The sequence below is a fragment of the Hydra vulgaris genome, chromosome 06 (assembly GCF_038396675.1).
Source record: "Hydra vulgaris chromosome 06, alternate assembly HydraT2T_AEP".
Taxonomy (NCBI): Eukaryota; Metazoa; Cnidaria; class Hydrozoa; order Anthoathecata; family Hydridae; genus Hydra; species Hydra vulgaris.
The window spans coordinates 5330149-5345514 of NC_088925.1; the positions used below are offsets into that span (position 1 = coordinate 5330149).

General features: G+C 26.9%; 1 protein-coding gene across 1 annotated transcript; it reads right to left on the reverse strand.

Annotated features, from left to right (window-relative positions):
• Positions 1–13141: 13141 nt before the first annotated feature.
• LOC100212827 (astacin-like metalloprotease toxin 5) lies at positions 13142–15366 on the reverse strand. The gene is made up of 6 exons (XM_065799049.1): positions 15212–15366; positions 14993–15133; positions 14601–14718; positions 14298–14416; positions 14006–14077; positions 13142–13438 (listed from the first exon to the last, which is right to left on the reverse strand). Exons 1-6 carry the CDS (start codon positions 15321–15323, stop codon positions 13197–13199), a joined length of 804 nt encoding a protein of 267 aa, XP_065655121.1. The 5' UTR covers positions 15324–15366; the 3' UTR covers positions 13142–13196.

The following is a 15366-nucleotide window of genomic DNA, read 5'->3' on the forward strand; positions in this document are numbered from 1 at the left end:
CTGAATCAGCCGCTCATCTTCTGTTTCATCGAAGTCCAATCGTTCCTTTTTGTGAGTCCTTTTCGCAACAAATGTTTGCTGTTTAAGCTGAGGTTCAGTTGAAATTTTAACAGTAGATAAAATAGCATTTTAGTTAGTACTGTCCCTTAGTACTTGAAGCTTTTCCAGTGATACATCGACAGACATTATAGCAATGGAAAAATCAAGTGTTTCTCCTTGAAGTATTTTATTTAGGGGACCCAAGATAGTAAAAATTTCTTTGAAGAGATATAAGTCACAATTGCTTCATATGACTGAAATCGGGATAAAAGACCTTGTGCTTCACTTCGAACATTCATTTTAAGTTCATTGTCATTTGAAATTTGTTCAAGGCAATCATTTACTGCAGAGTATAGTGTCAGCTGTCGGTCTGTAGCATTTTGTAAGGAACTGAAACGAGCACTGTGAGTAGCACCCAGTTTAAAAGACTGATCCACATCCTCAAAAAGAGATTGCACCCAGTTTAAGAGACTGAGATAGCACCCAGTTTAAGAGACTGATCCACATCCTCAAAAAGAGATCGCACTTTATAAATACCTTATTTCGTTTCCTTGAGTTACTGTATAGAAAAGTCTTTAATTTCTGTACATCACCAGGCTTGTTTTTGGTTTCAAAAAGGTTAACAGAAACAACAGAAGATTTTGCACAAACCTTCATAACCAGATTTGTTCCATGAGATCCACAATAAATATTTATTGCCGTGGGAGAACACTGCTTCAAGTGTGTTGCAACTCATTTGTTTATTCCTTGCATATTGCTCGCACCATCAAAAGACATACCCACACACTTATCTACGTTATTTAATTTGAGTTCATCTTTGATTTTTTCACTTATTACTTTACCAGTAGTTGTTTCAGTTTCAACCTTTGAAATCAGATGCTCCTTTACAACGGCCTCTTCTGCAGCAAGCGTAAAATAACGTAATACAATGAAGTTTGCTCACAGAGTGTAATAGTGGTGCCATCAGCTGATAGTGAAAAGAGTACTGAACTATATACCTCTTCTAAAATATCCTTCTTGACCATCTGTGTCATAGTATGAATTATCTTGTTTTGTGTATAATTAGAAAGAAACGTAAAAAATTAGAAATTTCTTGCATTGTTTGCATTGCTTTGCAAACAATGCAAAAAACTTTGTCTTGTGATAGAGAGTAGGTTAGCCAAGATCTTTTCTGCACAACTTCAATGTCATTAACTTTAACTGATTCAATGTAATACTTAGATAACCTTGAATGTTTTGTTGGCTGATTCGGCCCAAATACAATAAATTGCTTTTTATCAATTATCTTTGCATTTTTCAGCTCTAGAAATTTACCAGGATCATTTTCATTGACATTTACAATGTTGTCTGATTGCTTCTAATAATCTTTTCTGCTAGAATTAGGTCCACCGCTGCAGTTAGAGGAACTTCATAATTACCCATTTCTACAGTCACTCACTCAGTTTCAGTAATGTTTCAGTTTCTGAATGTTTCTGAATATTGTAGTTCTGCTCCTTTATCTGCTTCAATTATGACATTTTGATTATTGTCTGTTTATTGTACAGATGATTGGCTACTGAACTTTGCTATTGGCTCTGTTTCAATAATAGGCTAACTTGTAATATTCACAATGGATGTTGATCTTAATTCTACATTTTCTGTTGCTGTAAAAGATGTCCCAGATTTTTCTCTGTATTTGTTGCATTTGCATTGATGCAAGACCTGCTGTTAACTTTAATTGTTTTGGATCATTACCAGCTGCTTTTAACTCACCAGATTTGTATTTCCATTTCTTTTTTTTTCCTTTATCCCACCTGAAACATAAATAAATATAAAGTTAAAATTATGTCCTATGATAGAAACCAGGGCATTGGTTTCTTTCGTTTGAGTTATAACTATTGTCGGTTCATGGAATATATAAATAGTAGCACTATTTATAAATTCCATGGATTGATAGGGAGTGGACTGGAGCATATTGAGTAGTAGTGAATGAAAGTAATAACAAAAATTTATTTGGCACATTTTATTTATCAAACATATATTAACCATATTTATCAATGCAAAGCAAATGAATTCATGCATTTTATATATTCATTGTGTTGAACTTTTCAATAACAATTTTCTTTTATTACTGTTGATGGGTTAATTTCATCAGATAAAAAGGAGAACATCGTTTAATCGTTCGTCACTACAATGCTTGTTTTCGGTATTCTTTTCGTTTAGCAATACTGCCTCTACCTTCTTTTGTTTAAACCATCCTTGCGTCAACATATCGTTCTCTTCGTTTTTTTAGCCGAGATGCTCGTTTTTCAGCTGATTCATTTGCTCTAGCTCCAAATTTCCGTTCACTTTCTCGAGCAAGACAAGCTCTAATCGATTAATTTCAGTTTCCAGCTTTCTTTTTTATATTTAGCTATCTTCTTTATATTTCTTTGTTTATAATATATTTTATTTTTTACTTATTTACTTTAAAAACTTTATTATTTTTAATAACTATTTATAAGTAAAGTTTATAGCATTACTTACTTTTATACAGTATATTATCTATCAATTTCAGATTAACAAAGTTTTTTATTATTATTATTCCACAGCGGTTTCACAGCGCTAAACATAGTTTGTTGTTTTTTGTTTGTTTTTTTTCTTAACTAATTTTTTATTTAGGCTGCACTAAAGTTTAGCGTATTTCTTTTATTATTACCGCTGACCTAGTGTTTGTTTCACGTCCCTGATATATATATATATATATATATATATATATATATATATATATATATATATATATATATATATATATATATTTTTAAACAACTTTAAAAAGTATTCTACCCAATAGAGTGCTCAATGTTCTTAAAAGAACAGAGCAATTATATATTTGTAGAAAATCACTTAACAAAACTTTTTTCCATTTAACACTGTGTTTCATTAACAAAGATTCATCAGAAATGAATGATCAAATTAATAAAACTTCAATTTATACCAAAAATTAAATTACAAGAAGTTGCAAATGTCTTAACTACTGTAAATTTTCACACATTTGTGGAATTTGCTGACACTATTATAAAAAGAATTCTTAAGAAATGATTACTTATGCTATTTTTTTAAATGTTTTTTTAAAAAGGGTAGTTAATGTAAATATTATTGGAACTCATTTATTTTTATAGTTTTTTAGGAGAAACTTATTTTCGTGCCTACATTTAGAAATTAATTCCGATCTTTTGTTTAATAAGCATTCTTGATTTGCATGTGTAGTTATTTCAAATTTTTCTTGAAGGCATAGTATGCATTTTTTGGAAATATTGTTATATGCAGGCGCTGTTTTAAGGATAGACCAATTCAGTATAAAATCATCAATATTTTTTTCTTTTAATTCCCATATATATTTTGACAGCATGGTGTCTTTTGAATACTTTTTATTCTTGAAAGATTGCTTATGATTGGCAAAACGTTTTTTCCATTCATCCTCTGTTATGCCAATATATTGTTTATCAGGTACATTCTTATTTGAAACAACACATTTATATACCACATTTTTGATAAACAACTTCCACTCATTGGAAAATTAATTTTTTGTTTACAATTACAATTTTCTGTATTTTTTTCATTTAGGATTTCTTTTTTGTTTAACAAAGCCTTATTGTGACCTTTTATAATTCTTTCCATATTTTTTGTGCAACTGTAGCTAACTTTAATTGTATTTCGATTAAAAATTTTATGTAATTTATTAGATCGCGGGAAATGCTTATCGAACAATTTTAAAAACACTTTTCCTATGTTAATAGAAACATTTTTGCTATATGAGGGGTTGAACCAAATTACATTTCTAGTTCTATTTCGTTTTTTTGTATTCTTTATTTCAGGCTCAAATTTTAGTTCAAAATTTTCAACACCACTTTTTTTAAGGGCATCTTCAATTATTCGTTTAGAGGAATTGAATACATTTTCATTTAAGGAGTTTTGGTTTAGTCTGTTATTAATTGAAATCGGGATTTGTTTTAGAACTTTGGGTGGATGGTTAGAGTTAATGTTAATATATAATAGTTCATCGTTTGGTTTTTTGAAAGGCTTATATGAATTTTCAGAGAGGTTAAATGTGACATCAAGAAAATTCACAATTTTTGAATTTATGTTTATTTCGATTTGAAAGCCAATATTTTTAAAATTTTTATATCTTTTCTAATTTTGTCGAGCTGTGGACGAGATTTTCTACGCATTACTATTAAACCATCGTCGCGATAAAGGGCTAAATCTTTTATACTGATTATTTTACTTAACAAATCTAAAATATATAGTCCAACAAATTCACAATTTTCTGCTCCGTCATAACTGCCTATTGTTACATCAAAGCAGTCATGTATGTTTTTCTTTTTCCAAGTTTCCTTATTAAAATAAAGTAAGGTTTTTCTTCAATGTTTTATTATACGGATTGTGTCATCAGGAATAACTGTGTGGCTTTTTGCAAATTCAATAGTCTTATCTAAAATATCTGGGGTTATTGAGGGGTAAAAATCATTAATGTCAAATTGAATAAATGTACAGTCATTTTTATTTTCGATTATGGAGAACCAATTTATAACATCAGTGGTATTTTTCCACTGTTGCAAATTTAATTTATTTCTAAAAATATTATTAATTTTGACCAATTTAGTTTTGCTTACATGTCAAATCTCACTTTTTGAAAAAAAAATTATTGCATTTGAAGTCATAAAAATAATAAAAATAAATAATCACGCTTCTCAAGGCTTACCGTGTTACATTTACCTTGTGATGATACAATATTTCTCTGTGGAACACAACGTCTTGGTTGAATGTGGACTGTATTGATGTAATGAAACACTTGTTGTATTTTACTTCTTGTATTGATGTTCTTCGATAAAATACTTTGATAAAACTCACTTCGATAAACTGTCTTGATAATACTGACTGATTGACTTCCATATACTGACTGAATTACATGTCGATTTACATGTCTCTTATATAGTAAAATGAAGCTGTGTGAACCTGTTCTGGAAGATTGTAGATGCTTCTTTTCGATGCTTCTGGAAGCTTCTGGATGCGTCTGGATGCTTCTGAATGTTTCTAGATATTTCTGGATGCTACTGGATGCTTCTTCTGGAAACTTCTGGAAGCTTCTGCATGCTTCTGGAAACTTCTGGAAACTTCTGGATACTTCCTTTAATTATTAAAAAACTTCCGTGACGTTGACACGGACCAGACTTAAGAAAATGAAACAAACCAAAAAAGTTAACCTTGTTTTGTTCATGCCATGACATGCTCATGCCATGATAGGCTCATGCCATGACATGAGCAATCAGCTGTCACCTGTCAGCTGATTGCTCATGTCATGGCATGCTATGACTCCAGACTCCTGAACTGTTTGCTGTGGTAGTATAGTTCGTTTTGTTTTTAAGACATGTAAAATTAGGAACACTTTTTAGCATTGTTCAATGTTGGTTGCAAATGTTTTGTCCAATACTGTATATATTGAATTATCATTATACCAATTTTATTTCAGTCGTTTTATTTTTATCAAACCATGCTTTAACGAACTTTGACGTGCATTTGGAATTATTGCTTTGATGAAAAGTTCACTATAGAGGCATATTTTCACCTACATAAGGTAAAATTTGGTTTATATTGAGTTAAATTATATATCTATTTGTTTATTATACCTTTAATGAGATAATGTAGTCCCAATGTAGAAAATTCTGAAAAGCAGCCTAAACCATTAACCCTTTACAACTTCTTATTTCTCAGTTTTTATAATGTACATTAGTTTTAAATACTTACTAACTGGTTTACTTATATTTTGTAAACATCTAAAACTCTCAAGTTAAACTTCGTCCCATTCGCCCATAATACTTGTCTCCACTGTACTAACGCTTAATTACTAAAAGCTTTTGCGAATTCCAAACGCCTCTTTAATCAGTACGAGGAGTAATGTTTTTCGGTCGTCTCCCTAAATGTTTCAGCTTTTACCCATTTTTAAAATATTATACTTTTTACATGAATCACATTGCGTAGTTCCAGAGTTTTATGATTCTAAAAAACTTTTTGCTTGAAAACTCTATTATATTTATTAAGTTTGATTCTGTCATTATTCAGTTAAAATTTTACTTAAAGTTTCTACTAAACAAGAAGTGTTTTATATAACACAAAAAACTAGTTATAAAAGTAATACGTCTTCTTCAGTTAAAACTACTTCAAACTGAACAATATTTGATCAAGTTGCTTCTCAAAAATTTCTCAGTATTTAAATTCATATAGAAACAGTTAATACAGTCATTACAATTGAGAGCAAAACAAAAGTGTATAACACATTAAATGGCAAATACTATACCAAATGCTTTTTAGCCAACTTATAACTATTTTGAGCTCTTTTATTTCCTAAAAAAACATGTTCTTATACATATATATATATATATATATATATATATATATATATATATATATATATATATATATATATATATATATATATATATATATATATATATATATATATATATATATTGTATAGACGAAGATATATATGTATATTTAATTTAGATGAACAAAAACAACTGATTAGTGGGACTTGAAGTTTCATTTTAGAAGGCAATTATCAGCCGTCATGGTAATCGTGGTTGGTAGGTAAACTACGTCTCGTATGCCGATTTTTTTAAAGCTTCTTCATACGGTGGAGCAGCCTTTTTAAAGACAGTTTCATTAATTGACGTGGAAAATAATCTTTGTTCAATATTGAGAGAGATTGCTTTTATTATTCTTTTATTATGCTTTTATTATGCTGGGAACCAAGCAACCGTTTGTCCTAGTGATCACGGTCTTGATATTTTGTAAATATTAAATAAAACCTATTATAAAATGGAGAATTATCAAACGTTGTAAGCCATACAATCTAACAACAAAAATATGCCACCTTTGTTTCTACAAAAATTATGTAATTTTATCACATAATGGTAAAAACCTATTGAATAAAAAAAACGAAAGTGTACCTCAGTGTCAGCATTCAGAATAAATTCTTATTATCTTTATTTGACACAGGAGACCAGTAAACAATTACGGCATTTTGTTTTTGTTTTGTTTTTTACTTAGATTTGTTTATCACGTGTGAATTTATTCTACAGTAATTTTTACGCTTTTGTAACGATTTGTTTAATTTTTTTTTTCATTTCATTTTATATTTCGCTGTTAAAATAAATTACAGATGAGTTTTATATAATAAATATCAATAAATAAAAATGTGTTTTTTTGCTTGAAACTTAAATGAGTTTGATGATTTTACCATATTTGCATTATTTTTTTGAAAAGAATTCCATAACTTAGGTCTTCGATATGCTATTAAACATTCTGTATATTATTTAATTTCCTTGGCAGTTTAAAGGAATTTGATTGATTTGTTCTTAAGAAATACTTTTTATTTACATTTTTCTCAAACTTACAAATAAAATTAGCTGGAGTTAGGTTAATAATATAATTATACATGAAAATTAGGTGCTAATAAAAATTTATTTCATATACATTTCTCATTAAAGGTTTAGTATGCTCCAAAATTATTATTATCAGAAAACTCAAGTAAAAGTAGTTATAGAGAAAATTAAAATTGTATTTTTGACAACAAATTAGAAGAAAATTTAGGTCTTACCCTGGTGAGAGTCAGAAGGAACAAAATGTGTCTTTAAATATTGTATTAAAAACAACTAATATGACGTGCCAAAAAGTTGAAAAAATAATATAAAAATTGAAAAAAAACGTAACTTGTATATACCTGGGAGATTTGAAAGTTTTAATTTACTTTTTTATAAATTTTATTTAAAAAACTGTTCTTTTTATAAAGTCTTTACTTGAATCAGAATAACAATTTTTGCACTCCTTATATATTTGGAGTACAGAATTGAATTTTGATATGAAATTGTTATGAGGTGTTAACTACATACTGAACGAAGAAAAATAAACAATACCTCACTAGAAAAAATTTTAAATATGTTTTCATTTGAATATATTGATATTTTACTTTTTTTTGTAGTATTTTGTAGCAATAAAAATAATTTTAAAAATTCTAAAAATAAATAATATTTTTAGTTTTTCTAGTAAAGTTTTGTTAATTGCATTATAATCTATCGGTGTTGTAAATTTTAGCTTATCATGTCATAAAAAAGCTGAGAAAATGTTGGTTTCTTTGTCATTGATAAATTTGCATTTAGTAGTTAGTGAGCAAAAAAATGAAAGTTAATTTTTCTTCTTTTAGCTTTTTAATTTTTTTTTTTTAAGTATTTTCCTTTTAAACTAATTTTGGTATATGATTAAATTGACAGTCAAAAAATATTTGCTACACTTTAACAACCAGAAGAAGAAAAAAAAAATGCAAGGTTAATTTCTAATCAAAGGCAAATTATTTAGTATATTATTGTGTAACACATAATAAAACACACAAAATGTATAATATGAAATAAATACAATCGTATTAAATGTTGAGTGTTTCCTATTCTGAAAATTTTCTATGTTTATATCTCTGTTGACGGAGTGTCCCAAACGTGACGTCACACGCTACACGGACCACAATTGTGGAACTCATTTCTCACAAATGGTATTACAACGATAAACTCGATTACTTAACCTCAACATTACTGAAACAATCTCTTATTTTTAAATTGAAAAGCTTTTGAAAAGCATACATGAAATTTTTTCATAAACGCAATAGCTGGAAATGTTTATGATTATATTTATATAAATGCATTTGCTTATATTCATATTTATAAAGATTTATAAACATTTTATAAACATTTAATTGGCTAATTATTTTTTATTTATTTTTTTTTTATTTTGTTCTTTTTATTGCATTTTAAGTAAGCATTTCGTTACAATATTTAAAATACAAAGATATAATAATAAATAGCTTATAATTTGTGAATATTTTATTGATATTGATTGTAAAATATAACTGAAATTAACGGGACAAGATGATATGAACATCGTCTTCTGCTTGCTCTGTCAATTTTTTACGTTAACAATTTTGTATATGAAAAAAGTTATATTGACGAAAAAGATTATCTATTTATCACCATCATATCTCAGCTTATACCTTAACACAAGAAATATACATCTTAAAAACGAAATCAAAATGTTTTGGAAATTCTTATAATAGAAGACTAAGGTTATCCAGTTGCAAGAATTTTAAAATTACTGAACTAAAAGGTCAAAAATGGTGTTTCTAAACATAGCTCATTGATTCCGGCAGTATTGGTTTCTCTTTTTATCTGCCTAGTTTGTTACACTGCCTAATATAATTACGAGGAGGGTTTTTAAGCAAAAAAATTGGAGGCCAGTTTTTTGAATTTTTTTTTTTTTTTTTTTTTTTTTTTTTGGAATATTGTTTTTTTTTAGAGAAAATGCTAGTATAATATAATTAAAAAAATATATGTATATATATATATATATATATATATATATATATATATATATATATATATTTTAAATTAAGACATCTTGTGTGAGAGTTGAATAAATTTAATATATGAAAATCAATAAATACGAATTCTCTCAATACTAATTTTTTTTAAATTTTATCTAAAAAATTTTCGCTAGATTATTGATATTAGCATCAGCTTAAATTACAAATTTCACTCGTTTTTATTAAGTTTAAATTAATTTATACATAGTACTTTAAATTAATTTATGTTTTGGTAAAATTATTCTTTTAGTATTTAGTCAATATTTAGATTAAACCGGTACGGTTTACTGAAAATATAGTAAAAATAATTTGTAATTAAAGCTGAAGATACTAAGTATCAATAATCTAGCGAAAATTTTTTAGATAAAATAAAAAAAAAATTAGTAGAGAGAATTCGTATTTATTGATTTTCATATCTTATATATATATATATATATATATATATATATATATATATATATATATATATATATATATATATATATATATATATATATATATATATATATATATATATATATATATATATATATATATATATATATATAATATTTAGACTTAAATTGGTTTACATCATAAAATCACATGCTGAGCAAAATAAATAATTTTTTTTTTCTAATAAAGTTGTACTCGTTTGTTTAGTTTTTTTCTAATTAAGTTGTGGATCTGTTAGTAAAAAAAATTTTCTGACGCGATCTGTTAGTAAAAAAAATTTTCTGACAGCTTTATAAAAGACCCAAAAGCGAACCAATTAAAAAATATTTTTGCCAAAAAAAAATTCATTAAAATTAAATTTTTTTTTAATTTCTGTGCATTTTTTGAAGGAAAAGTAATTTTTGAGCAGCGGCTTACCTCGCGTCTGTAAGAGATCGCTAGAAGTTTAAGAAAAATTCCAATATGTTTTTACATATAAGATTTTAGTCATTACTTTATGGCCAAAAAAATGTAAAATTAACTTAAAAAAGTAACTATGAATAAATATTTTGAAATTTTATCTTTTTAGTTTTTTTTAGTTCTATAAGAACTGCCTCATCTTGAAAAATTTTTTTTAATTTTTATATATTTGTGGAAGAAATACACGAAAAATATAACTTTTAAATATATCTTTTCTCGTGGTTTATCAGTGGCCGCTACAAATTTTCAAAAGAATTCTAAAATAGCTTTAAAATGAGAGCAATGGTTTAAGCAAAATAGTTATGAAGCGCTTTTTTAATAAAATATCATTTTTTATTTTAAGGCCGAAAAAATAAAAAAGGTTGTATACCTAAGCCGTGCTAAAATCTACGGTTCTGACGATACATAAAGATTGTTTAACGTCCACATTTCAGCATATCTAATATATAATCACAGGAACCGATCCAGCACTTTTTCGTGTTTGAGCTGAAACCCACTCAAATTGAGTGGGTTCATATTCTTATGTAGAAGTCTTGAGTAGATAATAAGTATAAAAAGTATTTTTAATAATCTTCTCAATTCTAAGCAAATAGACAATTTTTAGAATTGAGAAGATTATTTAAAATACTTTATAAGAGATGTACATTATTAAGCCTTATGTAAGTTTTTATTTGCATGCAGCTAAATGACTTTAGTTTTACTTTTTTCAAAACATTTCATGAACTGCTCATAACCTGTTCATAACCTGTTCATAACCTGCTCATAACCTGCTCATAACCTGCTCATAACCTGCTCATAACCTGCTCATAACCTGTTCATAACCTGCTCATAACCTGATTTGTAGAATGATTGTCAGCAACTAACAAACGCACAATTAAAACTTAATTGCAGACTTAAAAGCTGATAAAAATCTTTTAATTTCAAGCAGTATCATATCTCCATTGTATTTAGTTCGCGGGTAAGACTTTATGACGTAAGTTTTTAGATTTTTTTTAACTTTCAATCATAATAGTATAGTATTTAAAGTATTACAATTTTTATCAACGTGTCTACCACTACTATATCCAATACATATCTATAAGAATAATTCATCAAACATTAAAGTGTAAAGTAAATTTACTTTTCTAAATCTAAAAGTAATTTAATAGCTTTTAAAAGCCTTATATTTCCAACTGATTTTTCTTTTAATTCAGGCAATGATGGTAGAGATAATCTTCTTTTAAAAAAATGAATGTACGTTTGCATTGAAGTATATCGTTACAATAATGAAAAAAAAACAAAAAGAATATGAGATCGTGAGCAGCCGTGGCACAGTGGTTAGAGAGCTTGCTTTAGAAGCAAGATATCCAGGGTTCGAAGCAAGCTCTGTTCATATTTTACGACATTGGTATGAAAAAAGCTGTGAACTTCCTAGTTATATGCTCTTCCTCAGTTCGCTGTAACAAAACCGTTAGGTCTTCTAGAGGCACCTAAAACAAAAATTAAATAAAAAAATGAATATATTTTTTGCTTTTTTGCTTTAATTATATGAGTTACTTTTTACTTTGAAGTAAATATTGCTTTTTACTAATAAATTGTACATTTTTTTGTAACTCAGGTTTATTTCTTTCGAAGAAAGACGAAAACACTAGTTTGACATTTTAATCAGACGTTTTTGAAGTCATTTTTTAGAATTCACTTTTGATGCTTTGATACATTCTTTTTGTACTTACTGGAACTGTATATCACTGCACACTTGTATGGCATTCAAAGTATTAAGAAGTTTTTTTAAACACAATAGACGTAACCATATTTTAAGAACAACAAAATAAAAGTTTATCAGTTAAAATATAGTTTAAATATTTTTTTTTTTAAGTTTCTCGTTATAAGTAAACTCTTATTCGAATCCACAAACAACCAAAAAAATAGCATATATAAAAAAAGGATTTCAGCTTAAAAGATATTGTTTAAATACATTATTAGAGCAAATACACCTAATTGCGGTGGTTTTTGGTGCTAGCAAATTTAGGAGGCCCATATTCAAACTTAGAAGTCCTTTTTAAAGTTAAAGGAGGTTTTTTTTTTTTTTTGTAATACCTAATAGATAATATTTTTTGACCCTAATAACAGGTTTTTGGGGGACCTTCAACCCACTAGCAACGACAGTGTATACTAGAGAGTTTAAGCATAGACGCTTATCTCCAGGCAGTGTTAGTACAAACGCTAGTAAGTTTGCTACCACGGCAAATTGAAAAAACGTTAAGCATGAAAAACTTTCAACATGCTCGTTTTAAGTCATTATTTTCATGACTTATTTTTAAGTTAAAGGTATTTCCAAAAACAATTTCAAAAACATTTCCAAGTAGAATTGCAAAAAAATCTGCTCTATAAACAATCAAAGCAATCTTACTAGAAAATCTGCATCAAAATTTACTTTAAATTTAAAGCTGACATTGGGAGTTAGAGAGATGTTAACCTCAAAAATATTCGAGCAAATCATTCAAAACAAGAGTTTTAAACTCATTAATTATTCATATAACTTACGTTTTTAAACTCTCTATTATAGTTCTATTGCAAAAATACTGGCCTTCTAATTTTTGGCTGTATTTTTAACGATTCGTTTAATTTCCCTTGTTCAACGTATAGTTTCCCTTGTTCAACGTTCCCTTGTTCGTAGTAATTTTTGGTGTGCGTTGTTGATTACCTGCAATAATATGGTTTCTTATTCGTCTTTTAAAAAATTTAAAAACGTTAAAAACTTTTATATTTGAAATAAACTAAAATACGACAACAAAAAAAAAGTTTCTGTTATTTTTTTATTTCATTACTTTATATGAACGTCGGAAAAAGATGTTAATTATTTTCCCAAACTACACAAGGGATACATTAAATTAATTTGCTTGATATCCAAATCACTGAACTTATCAACGTCATCATAGTGATCAATAAGATTCTGCAACTTCGGGTCCTTTGTTACAATAGTTCTCATGTTTCTATTAACTGCAAAGGCTTTTGATCCGTAATGCATGATCGATTTTAAGTCGTAAGGAGTGTTTAGAGAGTTGATATCATATTCAAGTTGAAAATTATATTCCATACCTACAAACAATAAAACTTAAGTTTTAAAAATTGTATATAAAGAGTTGATTTTTTGAAAAAACTTTTATAAGCAATTTTTGTTGTGGCAATAATTTTTTTTTCCTTTCATTTTTAGCTTTATATAATATTATTAACTTTATATTATACATATAAGGTATTTCCAACTTATTTTATCAATAGAAGACAAAAACCTAATTATGTTTTTGTATTGGTAGTTCCCTCTAAAGGTATTATACGGTATATATCAATTGATAACTTCAAGTAACAAATAAAATCGTTTTATTTATCTATCAATAACTTTTATTGATAGCTTTCGTAACTATCGATAATAATGGGTAGTTTTCATTTTAACGACTAAATTAAAAAAGTTGTTTGTTATATAATATATATATATATATATATATATATATATATATATATATATATATATATATATATATATATATATATATATATATATATATATATATATATATATATATATATATATATATATATATATATATATATATATATATATATATATATATATATATATTTATATATGTGCAGAAATGTATATCGTACCTTTCATTATGTTGCTGTTAACAATAGTGACGTATCTATCTCTGTCTGGTCGATTTTGTTCATGATACAAACCTTTAATAATTATAACAAAAATATTTTGTAAATAAAATATAAAATATAAAAATGTACTGAAAAAAGAATCTTTTGATTGTTTAAGTATTAATGCTTCGAATTATGTTTTTTTTACAAATTAATATATGATTATCTTACGGATATTAAAATATTGAAATATTTTTAAATATTTTTATTCAGATAATATAACTGAAAATTATTTTGTAAAAAATTTACTCACCAATGCTATGCCCAACTTCATGAAGAACAGTTCCTACTGATTCGCAACCACTTCCTATTGAAACATCATTTTTTTGATTTAACCAGATGCTTGATTCATATCCAACAGGAGAAAAGCATCTATATAAGAAAGTATTTAATTCAAAATAAAAAATAATCAGATTATACAAACAAAATTTTTATATTTAAAACTGCTGTTAGCACAATTTTTTAAATTTGAAATCTTTCATTTTTTATCTGAATGTCTCAAATCGTTTAATGTTTACCACTCTATCGTCTAATTAATAGTTAGAAAAATATATACCCATCTCCGAAAAAGAAATTAATGTATGCACGTTCGGTTGTTCGCGGGATAAATTTAAGGCATGTCACTCTATGGTATACGTTGATGGCTTCTGCAATCACTTTTCTAGCTTGTGTACCTGTTAAAATTGTTTTTTTTAAATTCAAAATTTTGAAAAAATGTATTACATTAAAATTTATCATTAAAAGTCCAGGTCAGGGAACAAAGGAAATTAGAAATTAATGAAGGAATAACGAAGGAATTTGGAAAATAAAGAAATAATGAAGGAATTGGCAAAATAAGGAGACGGGAGGAATTACCCTAACCCTCACCCCCTTTGCCTTATTTCTCAATTCCAAACTTTTAGTAAACTAATTTTTCACAAAAATTATTTTAAAAATCTAAGATAAAACCTAAAGATCTGTCAATAACGTAAGGAATTTTTCCGTTCGGCCATCTGCGACTTTTGTGTGATCCATAAGCAAGAGTTTTATTTCGTAAAGCAGCAACTTGTTCCGGTGATAATACCATATCTCCGCCATATAATTTTGGATCTATTGTTAACAGTTCAAATTAAGAATATCTAGTTAAGAAATAAAACTTTAAAATTAAACAAAAAGAGCAGTTTTTACTTTCCATAGCAACATTCCATGATGACACAACTCCAACAAAAAGAAGAAATATGCCACTCGATAACATTTTAAATTTTTTTTTTAATACTTGGCTACAAAAGTTTGCGGCCATAAATAGCTTAATATATTTAATCAGCTTTTTTGTTTTGATCGCA